Source organism: Takifugu rubripes, chromosome 7 (assembly GCF_901000725.2).
Source record: "Takifugu rubripes chromosome 7, fTakRub1.2, whole genome shotgun sequence".
Classification (NCBI taxonomy): Eukaryota; Metazoa; Chordata; class Actinopteri; order Tetraodontiformes; family Tetraodontidae; genus Takifugu; species Takifugu rubripes.
Window position 1 is genome coordinate 12,690,492 of NC_042291.1, and position 18,075 is coordinate 12,708,566.

At 48.3% G+C, this 18,075-nt stretch overlaps 3 protein-coding genes across 4 annotated transcripts; 2 read left to right on the forward strand and 1 right to left on the reverse strand.

The window, feature by feature from the left end:
• The first annotated feature begins 504 nt into the window (after positions 1–504).
• Positions 505–4,883, forward strand: LOC101063201 (casein kinase II subunit alpha). Of its 2 annotated transcripts, XM_003966116.3 has the most exons (15): positions 505–646; positions 1,400–1,491; positions 1,803–1,879; positions 2,016–2,144; positions 2,226–2,337; positions 2,427–2,528; positions 2,615–2,665; positions 2,746–2,805; positions 2,878–2,961; positions 3,046–3,156; positions 3,261–3,362; positions 3,536–3,636; positions 3,731–3,879; positions 3,949–4,038; positions 4,116–4,883. In XM_003966116.3, the coding sequence occupies exons 4-15, from the start codon at positions 2,044–2,046 to the stop codon at positions 4,229–4,231; spliced, it is 1,179 nt and encodes a 392-aa protein (XP_003966165.1). In that variant the 5' UTR covers positions 505–646; positions 1,400–1,491; positions 1,803–1,879; positions 2,016–2,043; the 3' UTR covers positions 4,232–4,883. The 2 variants fall into 2 exon arrangements, with proteins under 2 accessions (XP_003966165.1, XP_029694362.1); XM_029838502.1 differs by lacking the exon at positions 1,400–1,491 and having other exon boundaries at positions 549–646.
• A 502-nt stretch (positions 4,884–5,385) lies between these two features.
• On the forward strand, positions 5,386–8,814 carry LOC101062836 (serum paraoxonase/arylesterase 2-like). Its single transcript, XM_003966114.3, has 9 exons — positions 5,386–5,554; positions 5,682–5,752; positions 5,824–5,879; positions 6,580–6,742; positions 7,429–7,555; positions 7,656–7,859; positions 7,930–8,011; positions 8,235–8,363; positions 8,447–8,814. The coding sequence occupies exons 1-9, from the start codon at positions 5,478–5,480 to the stop codon at positions 8,606–8,608; spliced, it is 1,071 nt and encodes a 356-aa protein (XP_003966163.1). The 5' UTR covers positions 5,386–5,477; the 3' UTR covers positions 8,609–8,814.
• A 795-nt stretch (positions 8,815–9,609) lies between these two features.
• Positions 9,610–13,534, reverse strand: LOC101066263 (potassium channel subfamily K member 5-like). The gene is made up of 5 exons (XM_029838501.1): positions 13,103–13,534; positions 12,486–12,597; positions 12,057–12,223; positions 11,820–11,988; positions 9,610–11,740 (listed from the first exon to the last, which is right to left on the reverse strand). The coding sequence occupies exons 1-5, from the start codon at positions 13,286–13,288 to the stop codon at positions 11,112–11,114; spliced, it is 1,263 nt and encodes a 420-aa protein (XP_029694361.1). The 5' UTR covers positions 13,289–13,534; the 3' UTR covers positions 9,610–11,111.
• Positions 13,535–18,075: the final 4,541 nt, after the last annotated feature.

The window sequence follows — 18,075 nt, forward strand, 5'->3', positions numbered from 1 at the left end:
ATAAGGATAAGGACAAGGATAAGGATAAAAAACTTTATTGATCCCACATCGGGGAAATTACACGTTACAGCGGTGTACAATACAGAAAAGTACAAAAAGTCTCTTCTTGTCCCTCTCTGAGCTCCCACAGCTCCAGCAGACCACAGCGTAGAAGATCACCGATGCCACCACAGAGTCATAAAAAGTCCTAAGCAGTGACCTGCACACTCAAAGGACCTCAGTCTCCTCAACAGATGAAGACGACTTTGGCCCTTCTTGTACAGGGCGTCTGTGTTATGAGTCCAGTCCAGTTTATTGTTGAGATGAACACCCAGGTATTTGTACTCCTCCACGATCTCAATGTCCAAACCCTGGATGTTCACGGGGGCAGTGAGAGAAGCCTTCCTACTGATATGTTGATTTAAAAAAAAAAAAGTTGGTAAATTGCGGTAAGTACAGCACAATAACTACTCAATGATTAAGTTTAAATGGTTTTAAACCGAAATAATTCCGTTGGGTGCACCTGAAGCACTCCCCACATTAAGCTCTCGGGCGCCCCCTACAGGATGCTCCCCTGAGCTCTCGGGCGCCCCCTGCAGGACGCTCTCCCCACATTAAGCTCTCGAGCGCAAGCGTCGCCATATTGACGTCCCAACAACGCTGAGAGGTAATCGCGTTATTTAACCACAAATCGTTCTTGATCGCGAACCCCCGCTGGATGTTTCTTGTGCGATGAGAGACGGCGTACAAGTGACTCCACCGCGGTATCATTCTACTGCTCGATCACAGCGTTTGTAGGCTGAAATTTTCGAGGCGTTGTCAGTCAGTGTGCCTCGACAGCCAGCAGGCTATTCACTCCCCGAGCCTGCTAGCTTAGCACTTTGAAGCTGGAGGAAATATGTTTCTTAAAAGCATATATACGTATGTGTCGCTTCGGAACTCGCGATATGGTGACACCGAGGGGGAGATGAGTCGTTTGGATTCGGGCGTGGCCTCATTTCATGCATTTATTGCGGTTTTAATCTTACAATTAGGCGACGAGCTAGTTGTGACTTTACAGCCGGCTTTTCCCACAGTCGATCACAAGCTAATGCTAACTAGCTGACCACCTTCCCGGTTAGCCGTTAGCTCCATTGCACTTGTTTAGGCCCTGCGCCATAGGGGTTGTGCGTAGTATAAACTAAGATTTTTGATTTAAGAGGTAATCCGGTAAACTCGCTACAAATGAACGGCTCGGTTTGAATAAAAGTGATTATTTGTCGATTAGCTTATTTTGCTTCTGATAAACCCATTCATTTAATGTAGCTCAATACCCTAGCCTAGCTATCTTGGCTAACAAACCTTTTTTCCAGTTTACGCGTGTTAGCTTATTAGTCTATATTGATTTTTAATGATCGGACTTTCTGTCTTGTTTCAACAGGAAACATTGCCGTGTTGTAGCCCCCAGTGATGACTGTATTGAACCCTGTACCTCCTGATTAGACTGGTTGGATGCCCCCATTTAGCATTCAGGTTTCTACATTTCACACGCTACCTTTATATATAGATACACACACACACAGGCACCTTTTAGCTGCATTCTGTGGCAGCTTTTCTTCGGGCATAAGCGTATTTCATCAACATTTTGCAGCTTTCATCCAGTGCACGTAGTATATTTGTGATTTCACTTGATGAAATCTAAGCTGATCACTCGGATCGATCGATATTCGGTATTAATAAGCATGGGAGAATGTCCTCCTCATTCTGTGATTGATATTCCACGTCCAGTGCTCACGTTAAGTTCACCTGATGACCTTCATGTGTGTGTTTCCATGTGCGTCTAGCTTTCACGTCACAAAGGCACCTCGGCTTGTCCTGTTCCGATTCATCCATCGCAGCGTTCCTGGAGGAAACCTCCCAGGTATCACGATGCCTCCTAATCACATTAGCTGCTTCCTTCCGCCTATTTTTAGCGGCACCAGCAGCCATTTTTGACACTTTATTGTCGTGGATTCACGTGAATTAACCCAATTTTCTCCTCCTGGTTCCGACTGAAGGAGATTTAGAGAAGATCTTGTGTAGAATATGTCTGGCCCTGTTTCAAGCCGCGCTCGAGTTTACCCAGATGTAAACACACAGAGACCTCGGGAGTACTGGGACTACGAGTCCCATGTTGTTGAGTGGGGGTGAGTCGGTCCGTTTGGTGTCTTAAATGTCCTCGTTATGTTTCCCGTTCAGTTTTTAACCCTGTTTCCGTTTGATGTCAGGAACCAGGATGACTATCAGCTCGTTAGAAAACTGGGACGAGGCAAATATAGCGAAGTGTTTGAAGCCATAAACATCACAAACAATGAAAAAGTGGTCGTCAAAATACTGAAGGTATGGAGATCAACAGGTCGATGCGGTGAAACACCACCGGGGACGTCCCGTCTGTTGGACGTCTCACTGACGAGTGTCTGTCTCCGCAGCCTGTTAAGAAAAAGAAAATCAAGAGAGAAATAAAGATTCTGGAGAACCTGAGGGGCGGCCCAAACATCATCTCACTGTTAGACATCGTCAAGGATCCCGTGGTAACTTTAGATTCCCTCACACACACACACACACACACACACACGGAGCTCTCCGGCATTAACGTCTCCTCTTTTCTTGTCTCCAGTCCCGAACTCCCGCTCTGGTCTTCGAACATGTTAATAACACAGACTTCAAGGTAGCTGCCGGTGATCCGCCGCCACCTTCTGGTAGATTCTCACATTCGAACCACTCACATTGTTGTTTTCAACCCCGCAGCAATTGTATCAAACCTTATCTGACTTTGACATCCGCTTCTACATGTATGAGATCCTAAAGGTAAGCGTGGCGTCGCTCCTCTCCGAGCGCTAATCCAGGTGTTGACCCAGTGTTTTCTGTGTTTTCCCGAAGGCCCTGGATTACTGCCACAGTATGGGAATAATGCACAGGGATGTCAAACCGCACAACGTGATGATTGACCACGAACACAGAAAGGTACCGCGCTGCTGGCGTGACCCCATCAGGTGACCCACGGCATCATGTGACTAAACGCTCAACACCTTCCCTCTCTGCTGGCAGCTCCGGCTCATCGACTGGGGCCTGGCGGAGTTCTACCACCCCAACCAGGAGTACAACGTGAGGGTGGCGTCCAGGTACTTTAAAGGACCTGAGCTGCTGGTAGACTACCAGGTACGGCCCCGCCCCCTTCCCCCCCGCCGCCGCCGCCGCGCGTTGACTGAGAACAGACCGATGAAGAGTCGGTTTCCTGCTCTAACGTCGCCTTTCGCCCGTAGATGTACGACTACAGCCTGGACATGTGGAGTTTGGGCTGCATGCTCGCCAGCATGATCTTCAGGAAGGAGCCGTTCTTCCACGGCCACGACAACTACGACCAGGTAAAAATGGCCGCCGCTTCGGCGCCGAAGGAAACGGGACGCTGGTTCTGTTCCCTGGTTACAGTTGTGAGGCCTTTTCTTGGCTAAAGCTTCCAGTTACAGCAGTTAACCACAGGAAATATGAAAGGTGAATTTAAAGGCTTAAGCTCCGCCCACTCTCATCCACCGTGCAGCTCGTGCGCATTGCAAAGGTTCTGGGCACAGAGGACCTGTACGACTACATCGACAAGTACAACATCGAGCTGGACCCACGCTTCAATGACATCCTGGGAAGGTACCGCCTCCGTTTTATGGCCTCGCTCTGTGAGCTAACGCGGCGTCTGCTAACGCAGCGGCGGCTAACGAGGCGTCTTCTGCTCCTCCTCCAGACACTCCCGTAAACGGTGGGAGCGCTTCGTCCACAGCGAGAACCAGCACCTGGTCAGCACGGAGGCTCTGGACTTCCTGGACAAACTGCTGCGCTACGATCACCAGGCCCGCCTCACGGCCAGGGAGGCCATGGATCACCCCTACTTCTGTGAGATCTCTTCCTCTAGAACGTTCCGTGTTCCGTCTCCAGATCTAACCGAACCTCTGGTTCTTCCAGACCCCATCGTTAAGGACCAGGGTAGAGGGGCCACTCCAGGAGGAATGGCGGCCAGCTCCACGCCCGTCAGCTCCTCGAGTATGATGGCTGGTGAGTCGCCTTCTGCACACACACACACACACACACTCACACACACACTTAACGAGACCCCGCCTCCTCTCTTGCAGGCATCACCTCCATGTCCTCCTCGCAGCCTCTGGCCAACATCGCCGGCTCTCCCGTCATCTCTGCTCCCAACACTCTGGCCACACAAGTCCCCGCGGCCACCGGCGCCCAGCCCTGAAGCCCCGCCCTCACCCGCGTCCGTGCGGCCACGCCCCGCTCGGCTCGCCGAGGGGCCGCGGCTCCTTTTTATGTTGAAGATAACAAAGATTTAAAGTTGCTTTTCACATTCAGTTATATTTTGACACCTGGACTTGACAGACACGTATTGCTGCACCTGTCAGGATTATTAGAATGAATTTGGGTGTGTTGACGATGTTTAGAACCTCTACTGAGATGTAGACATGAAGAGAATGGATAATAAACTTTATTTTGTATGTTCCAAATATTCAGTCTTGCTTGAAACTGTTTGGGGATCCTGCTGTAATACACTGTGAACCTTCCCACACCTTCAGGAGAGGAGCGTCGAGGAGCCCGCAGGACGCCGTGCACGGAGCCGCTGGGGCGTCCACGTTGGACGCTCTCAGTCTTGAATTGGACTTTAGATATTCTCCAGTTATTGGCAGGTTGCATGCACCAGAATGGCGGGGGTGAAGAGTTGCCAAGTCCATGTTGCTTTTCTCTTCTCTGTATGTGTTCATGTTTGTTTTTTATCAACTATCTTACATGAGTTTTCAATACAAACACGATTTTTGTAACTGTTTTATGTTGGGAGGCGTCATCACCCACGGATCCAAGTTAAGAAATAAACCATTTAAACAGGGTTTTCCAGACACTGCATGTGATGTGTTGAGTAGATGCGTGACCCCCCCACACACGTGCACAAGTCTATACATGAGCTGTGCGCTGGCGCGGCACTAAATGGGGAAAATGCGACAGGTGACGCGCATCTGGAGCCTTAATGGTGCCGTCTGAAACTTCTACTAGCCAAAATTGTATTGGAATTACCTCAATAAATCAATAGGAGCGGAGTGGAGGCGCATTTTTATGGTAACTGATGCGAAACGTGCAACAAAATCAGATTAAAGCGACTCGTCACGTGGTGTGGAGTGTAATGGCTCCAGTGGTACGTTCACTGCCTGTGGGAAAGCGCGCCATTAAACCATATCGTATCGAGTCACCCTGAACCCGAGTCCAATCTACACATTTAGAGTGAACCGCCTGTACATGCGGCTTCAATCAAACGTGAACGCGGAAGAAACCGCTGCGACAACTAGCGACGCTCAAATAAATCCAAGCGCAGAGCTGTTATTTCCGAGCGTTCTTAAAGGCGTCGCGGCTGCACCAGCACGCCCTTTACCCCGCGGGCGGCTGGAGTTGTCTGACCTGTTGGTAGTTTGCGCGTGTGGCACGGATCGTTTCTAAACATGGCAAAGCTCGTGTGCATCTCAGTTGTAATTGCTGCCTTGGCTGCTTTGCTCGGAGAGAGGACAGTGAGCTTCAGGTGAAACGTCGAAACTCTTCCCAACCGCTTTAGTCACACATTCTAATGTTTTTCTTTTCTACCCCCCCCCCCCCCCACACACACACACACACACACACACACACACAAAAAATAAACACCACTGCAGAAAAAGGGTTCTTGCGTCAAACGAGCTGGTCCAGAACCATCTACCCAACTGTGTCCTGCTGAAGAATGTGGGTAAGTTGAAATGTTTGCGTCAAAAATACGAGTTGGAGAGGAGATCGAGTAACTCTCGACTGGTGTTGCAGAGGACGGTGCAGAGGATATAACGATCCTTGGAAATGGGCGTGCGTTTATCAGCAGTGTAAGTATGAAGTCTGAGAGAAAGTGGCCCGAAATAAAACCTTCAGGTGAGCAGAACCCGAGTGTTGGATCAGGCATCGCGTGACGTTTTATCTCAGTTCTTTTTTTGGGGGGGGGGGTCCATTCCTTATAAGAACAACTTTTATCAGTTTGTAAAGTTCAGTTTATGTCAGTGAACCTGCATAATTCACAACGTTCGGGCCTCAGAACTCTTTGCCCTCTCTGCACCTTTAGGATTTGCTTTTTTCCTGTCGAGGTCAGGGGTCATGGACCTTTCTCTGCTATCACGGACACTAAAATCTGCTTAAATGAGGCGTTTTGGTTCTCCCACATCGCCGTGTCGCTCAGCGTTAAATGAGCCGTCCAGCAGGAAGTTTAAGTACGTCAGCGCGACCATTTCCTGCAGCACAGACCCTCACGGACGGACGTGTGTAATTTAGTCTAGACAACCAAGTCCAGGAACCCATTCAGAATTAGGGAATTAGATGGCGACATTTGCCGACAGTCACGGCTGCTCCTGGTGTGGATTTGTGTGTTTCCTCTTACCGGTAACTTGTGTAGAACCTGCGGCCTAAAGGTCTGTGACGCTTGTTTGGGAATGATCTGCTGTCTTTGTGGATCCCTCAGATCACAAGTTCATCACCAACGATTGACCTTTTTTTTTTTTTTTGTCCTTAACTTTAATTTGTTGTGATCTGAAGGGCCTGAAATATCCTACGCTTCCATTCTCGGATGTTCCGGGGAAGATCCTCTCCCTCGATCTGCAAGATCCCCGTTTAAAACCAGTGGAGCTCCGCATGCCCCGAAACTTTGATCTTGAATCGTTTAACCCTCACGGCATCAGTGTGTACGAGGATCAGAGTGGTGAGTCTCCAAACGTGTTGTCGTACAGCTTGAAGCACGTTCTGTAGCTCCACACCCTCCCTAGCTCCATACCCTCCCTAGCTCCATACCCTACCTAGCTCCATACCCTCCCTAGCTCCATACCCTCCCTAGCTCCATACCCTACCTAGCTCCACACCCTCCCGAGCTCCACACCCTCCCGAGCTCCACACCCTCCCTAGCTCCTTACCCTCCCTAGCTCCTTACCCTCCCTAGCTCCACACCCTCCCTAGCTCCACACCCTCCCTAGCTCCACACCCTCCCTAGCTCCACACCCTCCCTAGCTCCATCCATTTGGAGTTCATTCTCTTCACCTTGCTGCAGTTTCAGTTCAACTTGGCGTCTCTTTAAAACAAATAAACCAGCAGAACACGTTGCAAAACTTGCATTGCAAAAAAATAAATAAAATCCCGGACTGTTGGTTTTGGCGTAACTCGAGTATCGATCAATTGTTAACATCATCTCTAGCTCGGCATATTGCTGACTGGGGTGTGTGGGTCGTAAACTACAGCATTAATGACGACATTGAGTGAACTAAACAGGGAACAGCTAAGCTCCCTTATTGCGACAGCCCTATGGAATGGCATACACCTTAGTACACTATATAGGGTGTAAGGGGTTATTTTGGACAGGTTTTTTTTACATTTTTCACATTTGTCCTCCATCAGATGACACCGTTTACCTGTTTGTCGTCAATCACCCTCAGCACCAAAGTCAGGTGGAGCTGTTCAGGTTTGTGGAGGACGACCTCTCCCTGGTTCACTTGAAAACCATCAAACATGAACTCCTGCACAGGTAGAACCTCTTAACTGCCCCTTCCCCCCAGCTGCTGCACTCTTTGTAGGTCGTGTGATGAACATGGTCATCTTGTTCTCTCTCTGATCGGTCCCTCCAGCGTGAACGATATCGTTGCCGTGGGGACGGACTCCTTCTATGCGACCAACGATCATTACTTTACCCAGAAACTCCTGGCGTCTTACGTGGAGCCTTTTCTGGGCCTGGCCTGGTGCAACGTTGTTTACTACAGCCCCAAGGAGGTCAAAGTGGTCTCTGAAGGATATGACTTCGCTAATGGAATCAATATCTCGCCAGACAAAAAGTAAAACTGTAAAATAGTTATAACATAGTTATTACGTTTTTATACCTGCCTCATTTATTATTTTTTTCAGACATGTGTATGTGGTGGATTTGTTTGGCCACAATGTTCACGTGCTGGACCGGAATGAGGACAACTCCCTGGTCCCTGTGAAGGTCAGTGATGATGATGATGATGATGATGATGATGAAGTTCTCATATCTTTGCCAACATATATAAATAAACCAACATTATGGGCTTGTTTCCATATTCACGGGTTCAAACGGAGCGATGCTGCTAAATGCTAACAGGCTCAGTCGCGTTGTTGCTCATCGTTGTCCAACTGCTGATGGAAAGCAAAGCAGCATGATGCTAAACGCCGCGTCGTCTCCCCCCCAGCGCGTGGATGTGGGCTCACTCTGTGACAACGTGGAGGTGGACCCACAGACGGGCGACCTGTGGTTGGGCTGCCACCCCAACGGAATGAAACTCTTGATGTATGACAGCATAGACCCACCCGGCTCAGAGGTGGGTCCCGTTAGTGAATCTGATCTGGATCACGTGGATTCGGCCTCTTCTCTGGCTCCTGCTTAACCTTCCGCCTTCTCCAGGTCATCCGAGTCCAGAACGTTCATTCTGCTCAGCCGGAGGTGACGCAGGTGTACGCCGATGATGGAGGCGTGCTGGTCGGCTCCTCTGTAGCCGCCGTCTATGGTGGAAAACTGCTGATCGGCACCGTGTTTCACAAAGGCCTGTGTTGTGATCTGAAGTAGGCGGCGACCATTGGACGTCACGGCGAGATGATTGTCGTCAGCGCAGCGCTGATTTGGGATCTCGTGGGTTTGGGGCAGGAGGAGGTCGACCCGATCAGCTGTGTTTATTGTGATCGGATCAAAACCTCTTTGTTGCTGGTAACCTGAAAGCTGTAAACATGCACTATTTAATGTGTTTGGATGTGAATAAAGGAGTTGAGACTAGTCATGTTTGTGTCATAACTCTGGACCTTTGAACACATTCTGTGATGGAGGTTCTGTTTTTTGCACTATTTGGTGTGAATAAGGTAGATTTTGTATGTTGAGTGAGAAGCAGCTGAAAAATCCGAAAAATCTGTGATCCGGAGAGAACGGCCGACTGAACAGTTGCGTGTAGCAACAAGTCATATTTTGTTTCTCGGCCTACAAGAAAAGCTGGTTTGTTCAGTTCTGCGACACAGTGTTGCTGAATCTTATCTGCTGTTTAGACCAAAGTATTCAAGTTGCCCAAAAAACGTTCTGTGTCGTAGGGTTGGATTAACGGAGGCTGTAACGCTGCTTCCTGTTGTGCAGCCACGCACACACCGGCGTGACCTTTGACCCTTAAACATGGAGCCATGAAGATATCGCTGCTGCTGCTGCTTTTAAAACGTTTGTCGCACACAGATTCCTGATTCTGTCGCACACCTGACCTGTCGGTATCTGGAGTATCCTGGTAGGCCCGAGTGTGGAGCGGAGGATATGACGGTACTGAGAGACGGGCCGGCGCTCCTGAGCCCAGTATGTGACTGTTACTGGGACCAGAGAGGAGCCTCAGTCAGAGAACCAGTCAGCAAAGTGGCTTTTGGTCTCCACAGGGGTTAAAGTTCATTCTCAGAGGAGCCTGGAGGCTGCATCCCAAACCCAGTTCAAAAGAGCTGCAGGTCAGGAAACCTGGACCTGGACTCCTTCAACCCTCACGACATCAGCGTACACACTGATGACGCAGGTGACCCACGAATCCTGGAAAAATCCATCACTTCCCCTTCAGCAGCTTAGTTATATTTAGTATTTTCATTTTCTTTATACACACAATTTTCTATTGGAATAGTTTTGTTTATTCTAAAATATTGAGACAACAAAGATTGAACCACATGTCACACACATTAGACTGGTCTGAATCACGAGTCAGGCGTTATCATGCTGTTGTCACTTTGTTTTAAAGATCTGCACGTGTAAAGAAAGAAAGGCGAGACATTGTTGTACAGCAGACATCACACAAAATCACCATTGTGGGTTTCAGATACGGGTTTCGTACCTAATGAGGACTTTAGTCACTTTTAGCGGGCTGACAGTATTTTTCCGGACTGTGACGCTTCCGCAGGAACGTTCGGATCATCAGAGTTGCCGCCATCCCAGCAGAGGTCCCACTGAGAACCACCCAACGCGTCAGCGACGTGTCGGACGACTCCATCGACCTGTTTGTCATCAATCACCCTCAGCACCTGAAGCTCTTCGCCCACCCTCTGCTCCAGAGATGCCCACACCCTGCCCACGTGAGGAGCCCCCTCCCAACACGGCTGCTTTTCACTCTCTCTAAAAGTTTTCTGAACCTGTGATGCACCTGTAGGTACATTTATATTGACCAGGACATAGAGACAAGACGGGAGCGGTTAGCTTATCTCAAGCTAATGAACTGTTAAAAAACTGGCTACATTTCACATTGAGGGGACTATATATATACAGTATATATATATCCTCATCATTGATAAAGAGGCAAATCACCACCGGTGGGACGGTGCCACAGTGGACAGACGGGTGTCAGTTGTGCCAAAGAATTCTGTAAGTTGCTCCCAGTTTGTTTAAAATTACTGGCTGTAATGTTTGTGACCCAGTCTGTGTGATCATGTGGAGGTGGACCACAGGACGGGTGACTTGTGGCTCGGCTGCCATCCAAACGGCCTCAAATTTCTGAAGTACGATCGTGGGGATCCTCTGGGGATCCTCCGGGGATCCTCCAGGGATCCTCTGGGCTCAGAGGTTAGTGATTTCTTTGATTTTTCCTTTTGATGGGTGAGCTAATGTGGTATGTTCAGGTTGTAATGCGGAATTTCCCGACTTCTCCCTCCAGGTCATCCAGATAAAGAACCTTCACTCAGAGCGACCTCTGCTGAGCCACGAGCACGTCGATGACGGTCATGTGATCACAGCCGCCAGCGTAGCAGCTCCCCATGAGGGGAAATGGCTCATAGGCGCCAGTATCCACAAAGCTGCTCTGTGATCTTAAATAATCAGCATATTCAACCCGTTAACCAACGTATGGAGTCATGTGACCTCAGCTCAGGATTTGCAACATTTCTGATGAACGGTACCTTTGTAGCTCATTTTAAACTTAAGACCAATAAAGTGGGTTCGTTTTCTGTCTGATTCATCAAACCTGTTTTACCTTTGATCCTCCTCATCTGGCTCTTTTCTTTTGTCGTCTTTCGATTTGATCAAATCTTCCTCCGTCACCTTGTAAATTTGGAACCTGAGCGCTTTGCCATTAGAGCGCTGCACGCTTCTGTCCTCTCGCGCCTCTTTGGGGGGGGGCAGCAAGGCCGACGGGGGAACCCCCGTCCTCAGACGCACCGCCCTCCTTGTGCTCCTCGTGTTCCGTCCTTGAACACTCTGTAGTTTCAGTCGTGCCGCTGCTCACGCTGGTCAGACCGTCCTCCTCTTTCTCCTCGCGCTTGGGCGTGACGGAGCTCATGAACACCTCGCTGATGCTGATCAGGCGTCTGTGCCGGGGGGAGTGATCCAGGGTCAGGATGTTCGTGGACACGATGTCGCTGCAGCTCTTGGAGCGATTCATGTTGTCCTTGCTCTTAGTTTCCTGCGCCGCGGCTCCAATCTGCTTGATGATGGTGCTGTAGTCGACCTCCTTCGGAAAGTTGAAGATGTCTATGACGTCGGGATTCACCCCCTGTGTGTCCTTGTCCTCCGGGGGCTTGGGCTCCTCCTGGTAGAAGTGCCTGTGCCTTTGCCTCCGTCTTTTCTTCAGCACTTTGTGAGCTTCCACCACCATGTTGACGTTCCAGCTGAAGAACAGGGAGAGCCAGGCGAGGCCCATGTAGATCCACAACTCTGCAAATGCCCTGTACAGTCTGGGATAGTTCATCTTTGGGTTTACACCTGTAACAGCGGGTAGAGCGTCACCTTAACGACCTTAACAAACAACACCAGAAGGTTTGGAGCCTGAAATGAAACCAACCTGCCACATAATCCCCAAAACCCACTGTTGTCAGTGTGATGAAGGAATAATAGAGGCCTTCCAGGTAACTCCAGTCCTCCATGTACATGAAAACAACAGGAGGGAGCACCAGGTGCACCAGCAGCCCCCACAGCAGGAACAAGGCCGTGCAGGTTAACTGGACCCTTTTCTGAAAAACACACCCAAGGTTCAGCCCAGGCCAGCGTTTCACACCAATCACTTGAGTGGGATTCGCACCACTGAGACGCCTTTACGGATCAGGATTCCAGACAGACGTTTGGCTCGGTCTCCGAAGAATGAGCCCAGTTCGCTTATCCACACCAGACACAGGGGGATCCCGCACAGCCCGTACAGGATGCAGAAAACACGTCCGCTCTTAGTTTTGGGAGCAACATTGCCAAAACCTGCAGGTGACAGGAGACGTTAAGACGAATGACGGAGCCCTTTTACACCATTTTGAACTCACAACGCCTGAAGTGTAGAGAAAACTGTTGTTTACTGTCCCACTCCGACACAGTTCTGACTAATAACTTCTCAATTCCCTTTTGGAATAAGGTTTTCTTTATTCCTTCTACTGCATTCAGTCTTCAGTCATGCAAAAACTCACTCCGCGGGTTTCTCCCTTTTATCTGAAGCTACATGGAAATCACAAGAGCTCGTGCAAACCGATAGTCGTGACAATGGTTGATGCAAAGATGACGGAGTTCGCCCAGTCCCACGTGTTCCGGTGGATGTCCCCAGCGATGGTCACGCCTTGCCCCGCAGCCTCTGACACTGTCTGGGTAGAAGAGAACCAGTCAAGGACCCGTCTTGGGGCTTGCTCTAACCTGCACCATGTTTTTTTTCCCCCGCCAGGTTTCTTTTGCCAGTGACAGGAGCGGAGCCGTGGCACGCCTTGCGCAAACACGTCGGCTCTCACATTGTTTCAGTCACGAAGCCCAAACGGCTACAGCGTAAGAATGAGAAGAACTCTGTTCACACCGAGTCTTCCGATTCCATCCAAACGCAGGTTAAATTCATTTATTCCACGAGAATTTGCTGTTTCTAGGCGCGCGTAATTTCACCGAAGACGCAGACCCCACGTTCGGCCACCTCCTGCGTGTGTTTAAAATACATTTGTTGGAAAGACGAGAGAAATGCCAGCTCGTCTATGAGATATTATATATAAATAAATATATACAAAGTTACCCGAGTGAAGCTTAATAAGGACACATAATCTCAGTCATGACTTCGTGGCAGGATTAAAAAACCAAAAGCCAGAAAAAAACAAAACTCGCTCGTACCTCCAAAATCTCATCCAGGTCGGCTTTAGTGAGGCACTTGTACTTTTTCACGATGTTTTCTTTTTGAAGGGTATACCTGTCCCTGGCCGACTGCCAGTTCGGCTCTTCGAGAATCTGGAAGATCGCGGCCCCGATCGACAGGTAAAAAATAATACAGGAAGTTAGAAACGGTCCCTTTTCAGCCATATTAAAACCATAACTTCAGGCCAGGCGTAGAGCTGCTCCTGTCCTCCAGCGGACTGGTGTCACCCTCCTCTGCTGTCTTCCTGTTGCAGCATAATGGCTCGTTCTCAGGCACAGATAGAGCTCTATTGTTCGGGAGGATCATTCCCACTCACATTACGCAAATGTCCCGGAAAACCTGCCCTACCGCGGTGCCAATGGTAACTTCAAAATTCACCAAAGCGAATGTGTTCCACAAGTGAAATGAGGTTATATTCCCCCCCCCCCCCCCCCCCCCAAAAAAAAAAAAAAAAATCACTAAATGGTGCTTTCTTAATTAAAATAAAAACTATTCAAATCAATTTGCCTCGCTTCAGAAGTAACTCTAACTACTTTTTTTGGCTTTTGGTGGGTTACTGTTTCCTCACGATGGCAGAGCAGTTACATGCAATCATAGAAATACTCGATAAGGGAGGGGGTGGGGGGGGGGGGGGGCATGCCTTAGTTACCCCGGCTGGGGTGGGTTTTACGCCCTTCTGTCAACTATGTAGCCAACAGTTGCTGTTATCTTCAAGGGTGAGTCCAGACTGGGAGACTGGGAGGATCCTCGCTGCTCCGTGTGATAATGAACCAGAGCCATTATCTATCTATCTATCTATCTATCTATCTATCTATCTATCTATCTATCTATCTATCTGTCTATCTGTCTATCTGTCTGTCTGTCTGTCTGTCTGTCTGTCTGTCTGTCTGTCTGTCTGTCTGTCCGTCCGTCCGTCCATCCATCCATCCATCTATCTATCTATCTATCTATCCAGATGTTCCAGCTGTGGGTCAGGTTTCCATGTCACACACTTCAGGAAGTGTGTGTATCCTGAGGTGTGTAAACACACACTAACCCTGCAGTTTTGCACTCTTGTGGCACCGATAAGGAATTCCTCTTGCCAACATGCCGTTAAAGACGGAATTTGTTTCACTTTCATCACCAGCTGCCCTCTTGGCGCTTGGTGCGCTCGCGCGACTCAAAGAAATAGAATAAACTTTAATCAAGCATAGCAAAAAACAACAACAACAACAACAACAACAACAACCCCAAACCCACAAAACACAATGCATCTGTCTTTTTTAAAAACCTATTTACATTTAATGCTACTACTGCACGTTGCTTTACTACTTTTCCTGAATGAAAACAGAAATGAGAATGAAAAAGTGACGCCCCCCACCTCCACCTCCACCCCCACCTTTGCTCTCCACCCATCACTTTAGTGCTGCGTCACAGCTGCGACACCCGCCTGTGTGAGCAAACCTGAGCGACGCGCTCCAAAATCCACCCAGAGGGGAACCAAGTGGGATCATGGCGTCAGATCAGGAGAGACACCGCTGAGGGGACGTGTTGGCCCAGGTAGGACTCATGCGCTCACGCGTTGGCGTTGGGTCGTGGCGCACACCTTTGCGCGGTCGCATTATTAAGAAATCCGATATGTCTCCGGTGCTTGGGGCGCCGGGAGTTCACTGACTTTATCCACAGATTGTGTCTGATGCCGGAATCCTTTATTTAAAAACGAACCACAACGGGAAAAAAATAAAGATGAGTTGAAGGTCAAAACTGCCGGATTATTTGTGGTAATGAGAAAATTCTGCTGTGACTCTGAAAGGCTGCGTCTATTTTATTGGACAGAACAGTTTAGGACAATTAAAGCAACAGTATAAACACAAGATTAAAGCAGTTTATGCATTTTTTCGGTTATCTGTTGTACTATTAAGTGCATTTTTCCTCTTGGGGAGTTCTTTATGTTCTCAGGATACCTGAGCAGTGTGTAATATTACTTTTTAATGTTACTGTTTGTACTTAATAATGTTTTCTTTCTCATGTATGTACCATTTATCTTCTTTAATCTGGCTTGATCGTTGTGGATCTACGTGACCTTCTACCACCCTTTGATGTGAGTATCATCATTTTAATAAGTTGCATAGTGAAAACTATTAGTATTATTTATTTTGGATTTTTTTGTGCAGACCTGACCGACCTCATATATAAAAGGAAAATGCACAAAACAGGCCTCTCATAAGTTTGATCAGGATACAAACTGATCAGATAACTATTTATGTTGCATTTAGCCACACCATGCATTTCCTATGCAATGTACAATAACTCTGAAGATACTTTGCATTTCACTGTTACCTCCTGTTGGTAGTTGTTATCCACCTAGATGCAAATATAACCTGTCGTTTGCTGGCAGGTTTAATTATTGAGGGGAAAAACATGGAAAGGCAGCTTTCTTTCGACCTGTCGGCGTCCACATCAGGCTAGTTTTGGGAGGGGTAGTTTCAGTGTGTCACCCTGAGGCTCCTGGATGCAAACACCTCTTTATCTGCCACCAACACATGCTCTCAGCAGGCCGTAAGCAATGGTTTACGTAGATTAGTCCGCTGTGGGATTCCCTCTCTTTTTACTAAATACTACATTTTCATATATCATATCACACCTTTATGATGACGCTTAAAAAACACAAGTATCCTCAAAAAAAAAATCAATTAAATTTTGTAATCCAATATCATGTTTTGCTCCAAAGTCTGCAGCCATAACTGCTGTCGTAAAAAATACAACTGTTTTCTGAACCTGTGCCTAATCAACAGTAAAAAGATTTATGAAACAATGTCTCTAAAATGTACATAACATTTATTCGAATGCGCCTCGGTGCAGTTTGTAAACTTGCATCAAGTTAAGTTGTTACCTGTTAGCACGCCTCCTCGCCACCAGGGGGCAGTAAACACCAATAAACGTTAGTCTTTCCTGCAGCGTCGCCGCATGAAGCGCAGTGTTGGATGTAGTTAGGTGGCCCAGAATGTCCAAAACAATCAGCTCAAAATCCAGTGAGCTCCGAAAGAAATGCCTTTGCAAGAAACCTCGGATGACATCCAAGTGCTTGCATATTAATAAGGATTTAATCTCTACATGTTACTTCTACAGCAACTTCCTCAATGCAATTAAATCAGCCGCAACATTTTTTCTTTGTTGTTGTTGTCAGTCCTGTTCTATTTTCTGTACAGCAATTCAGGATGCACCTTGTATACGACAGGATGTCCTGACCTCTGCAACTTCAGGATGTGTAACGTAAATTCTCTCTGGTGTGTTGGAGAGAGAGAGAGAGAGTTCAGTCATGGCCTGGAACGGGATGGCCAGACAACATGTCTGCCTGCAAGAAAGGGCGCGGGCAGAAACACGGGACGTTCCTGCTTCATTCATAGTTTATAACTTAATGGTGCATCATGAATATTGATGTGCTGTTGCCATCCATGCCTTTAGTGCTTTTGAAAGCTCACATGTGCCGCTCAGATGACACACTTACAAGCTGTGCTTGTCTTGCATGCACGCGACGGCGGTATTCTGAGCCTTTTCAATGCTGCTCAGGTTGTTTTTACAGAAAGATGCACGAGGGAAGGCGGCGCGGCATGTGTCCGGTATCCAGATGCGGCATTCAAAGTCGCAGAGATGAATTAGGATGTGGAATGGGCCATTATGCAATCACTCTGTGATGGAGCCAGAGAGGGATAAAGCTGTTCCAAACAAACATAACCCCCCCGTGCACCCGCCAGTGGCGGCGCCGCTGCGTGTGCGTGTCTGCCCCGCTTCTGAAAAATGATGGAGAAACAAAGCGTGTGTCGGTGTTAAGGGTGTGTCTGGCCAGAGCCTGTGGTTTGGGTCTGTCACGGTCTCCAGGGACTGTGGTTCTGTAAGTGCTGCTCTTCTTCTCCTCCCACTCCCTCTCTCTTTTTCTCCCTCTCCTCTGTCTCTCCGTCCTCTCTTGGGTCCACCTCAACACCTGCTCCTTGCAGCAGGGCAGGGCAAGGCAGGGGTTTCCAAGCAACTAAAGGCTAGGCTAGCACTTTAGCCTGTTTCTCTTGATTATTTCTCATACATTTCTATTCCATGAGATTTTATTTTTTCCCCTCTGTCAATGAATTACAATGCTAAACACTGCAGCAGTTGTGCCCGCCGTGGCACCACTGTGTCACCACTGTGTACAGTGGCCAAAGTCCACCAAAGAAAAAGTGATTATCAGCTGTTATTGCACTAAAGGAAACGGCGCAATACTCATGAAGCCTCTGCTGAACTGTAAAACACGAGCTCGGTAGGTCCGTTCACTCTGGAAATCATTTTCTTTTTCTGTTTTCTGAACTGTTTGGCTGCTTAAAAATTATGTGAGACCGCTGTGCCTGTGAGACAAAGGTGGTGATTCTATTCGCCTGTGGGAATAATGAACTCCGCTACCCCCACCCCACTTCTCTTGGCGTATGAGCCGTATGGCCTTAATGGGGTCAGGCAGATGGGTGGGGACCGTGCCGGGGGTCCATAAAGACAGCTTGATTGGACGCACATGTGACGTGCTGGTTTGTTTTTGAATATGTAGATAAGATGTGTGTGCTGAGGGGGGGGGCATTAGCTTTAGCCTTAACTTTAATCGTTAATAAATAGGAGATTGCTGTTTATACAGAAGAGGACAGTATGCTGATGATTGTAGGCAGTTCTCTCCGTACCCCTGCCTTTTTTGTGCAACTGTCCTGTAACTGGACGTTGGACCGTGTTAATATTTGCCCACCTTATTCCATATCTGGGTTTTGTTTTATCTGGCACTACCGTGTTGTCCTGGACAGCGGACGTCCTTGGAATTAAACTTCAAGTTTTGTTCATCTATTCATGTATTCATCGTCCATATTTTCCCTGAATCTCGGGAAGAGGGAGCTCCCATATCGGACGTGTCCATCACCTCCACCTTGCCTGCCCGCGTGGGGCGTGGCCATCGCGCGGTGCC

Excerpts from the sequence above, each read along its gene's own strand:
- LOC101063201 (XM_003966116.3), top strand. The coding sequence starts at position 2,044 with ATGTCTGGCCCTGTTTCAAGCCGCGCTCGAGTTTACCCAGATGTAAAC. Across the intron at positions 2,338-2,426 it reads TGGTCGTCAAAATACTGAAG|CCTGTTAAGAAAAAGAAAAT; the intron begins GTATGGAGATCA and ends CTGTCTCCGCAG. Across the intron at positions 4,039-4,115 it reads CTCCTCGAGTATGATGGCTG|GCATCACCTCCATGTCCTCC; the intron begins GTGAGTCGCCTT and ends CCTCTCTTGCAG.
- LOC101062836 (XM_003966114.3), top strand. The coding sequence starts at position 5,478 with ATGGCAAAGCTCGTGTGCATCTCAGTTGTAATTGCTGCCTTGGCTGCT. Across the intron at positions 5,555-5,681 it reads GAGAGGACAGTGAGCTTCAG|AAAAAGGGTTCTTGCGTCAA; the intron begins GTGAAACGTCGA and ends ACACCACTGCAG. Across the intron at positions 7,860-7,929 it reads AATATCTCGCCAGACAAAAA|ACATGTGTATGTGGTGGATT; the intron begins GTAAAACTGTAA and ends TATTTTTTTCAG.
- LOC101066263 (XM_029838501.1), bottom strand. The coding sequence starts at position 13,288 with ATGGCTGAAAAGGGACCGTTTCTAACTTCCTGTATTATTTTTTACCTG. Across the intron at positions 12,598-13,102 it reads ACCTGGATGAGATTTTGGAG|ACAGTGTCAGAGGCTGCGGG; the intron begins GTACGAGCGAGT and ends TCTTCTACCCAG. Across the intron at positions 11,989-12,056 it reads TCCGTAAAGGCGTCTCAGTG|AAAAGGGTCCAGTTAACCTG; the intron begins GTGCGAATCCCA and ends TGTGTTTTTCAG.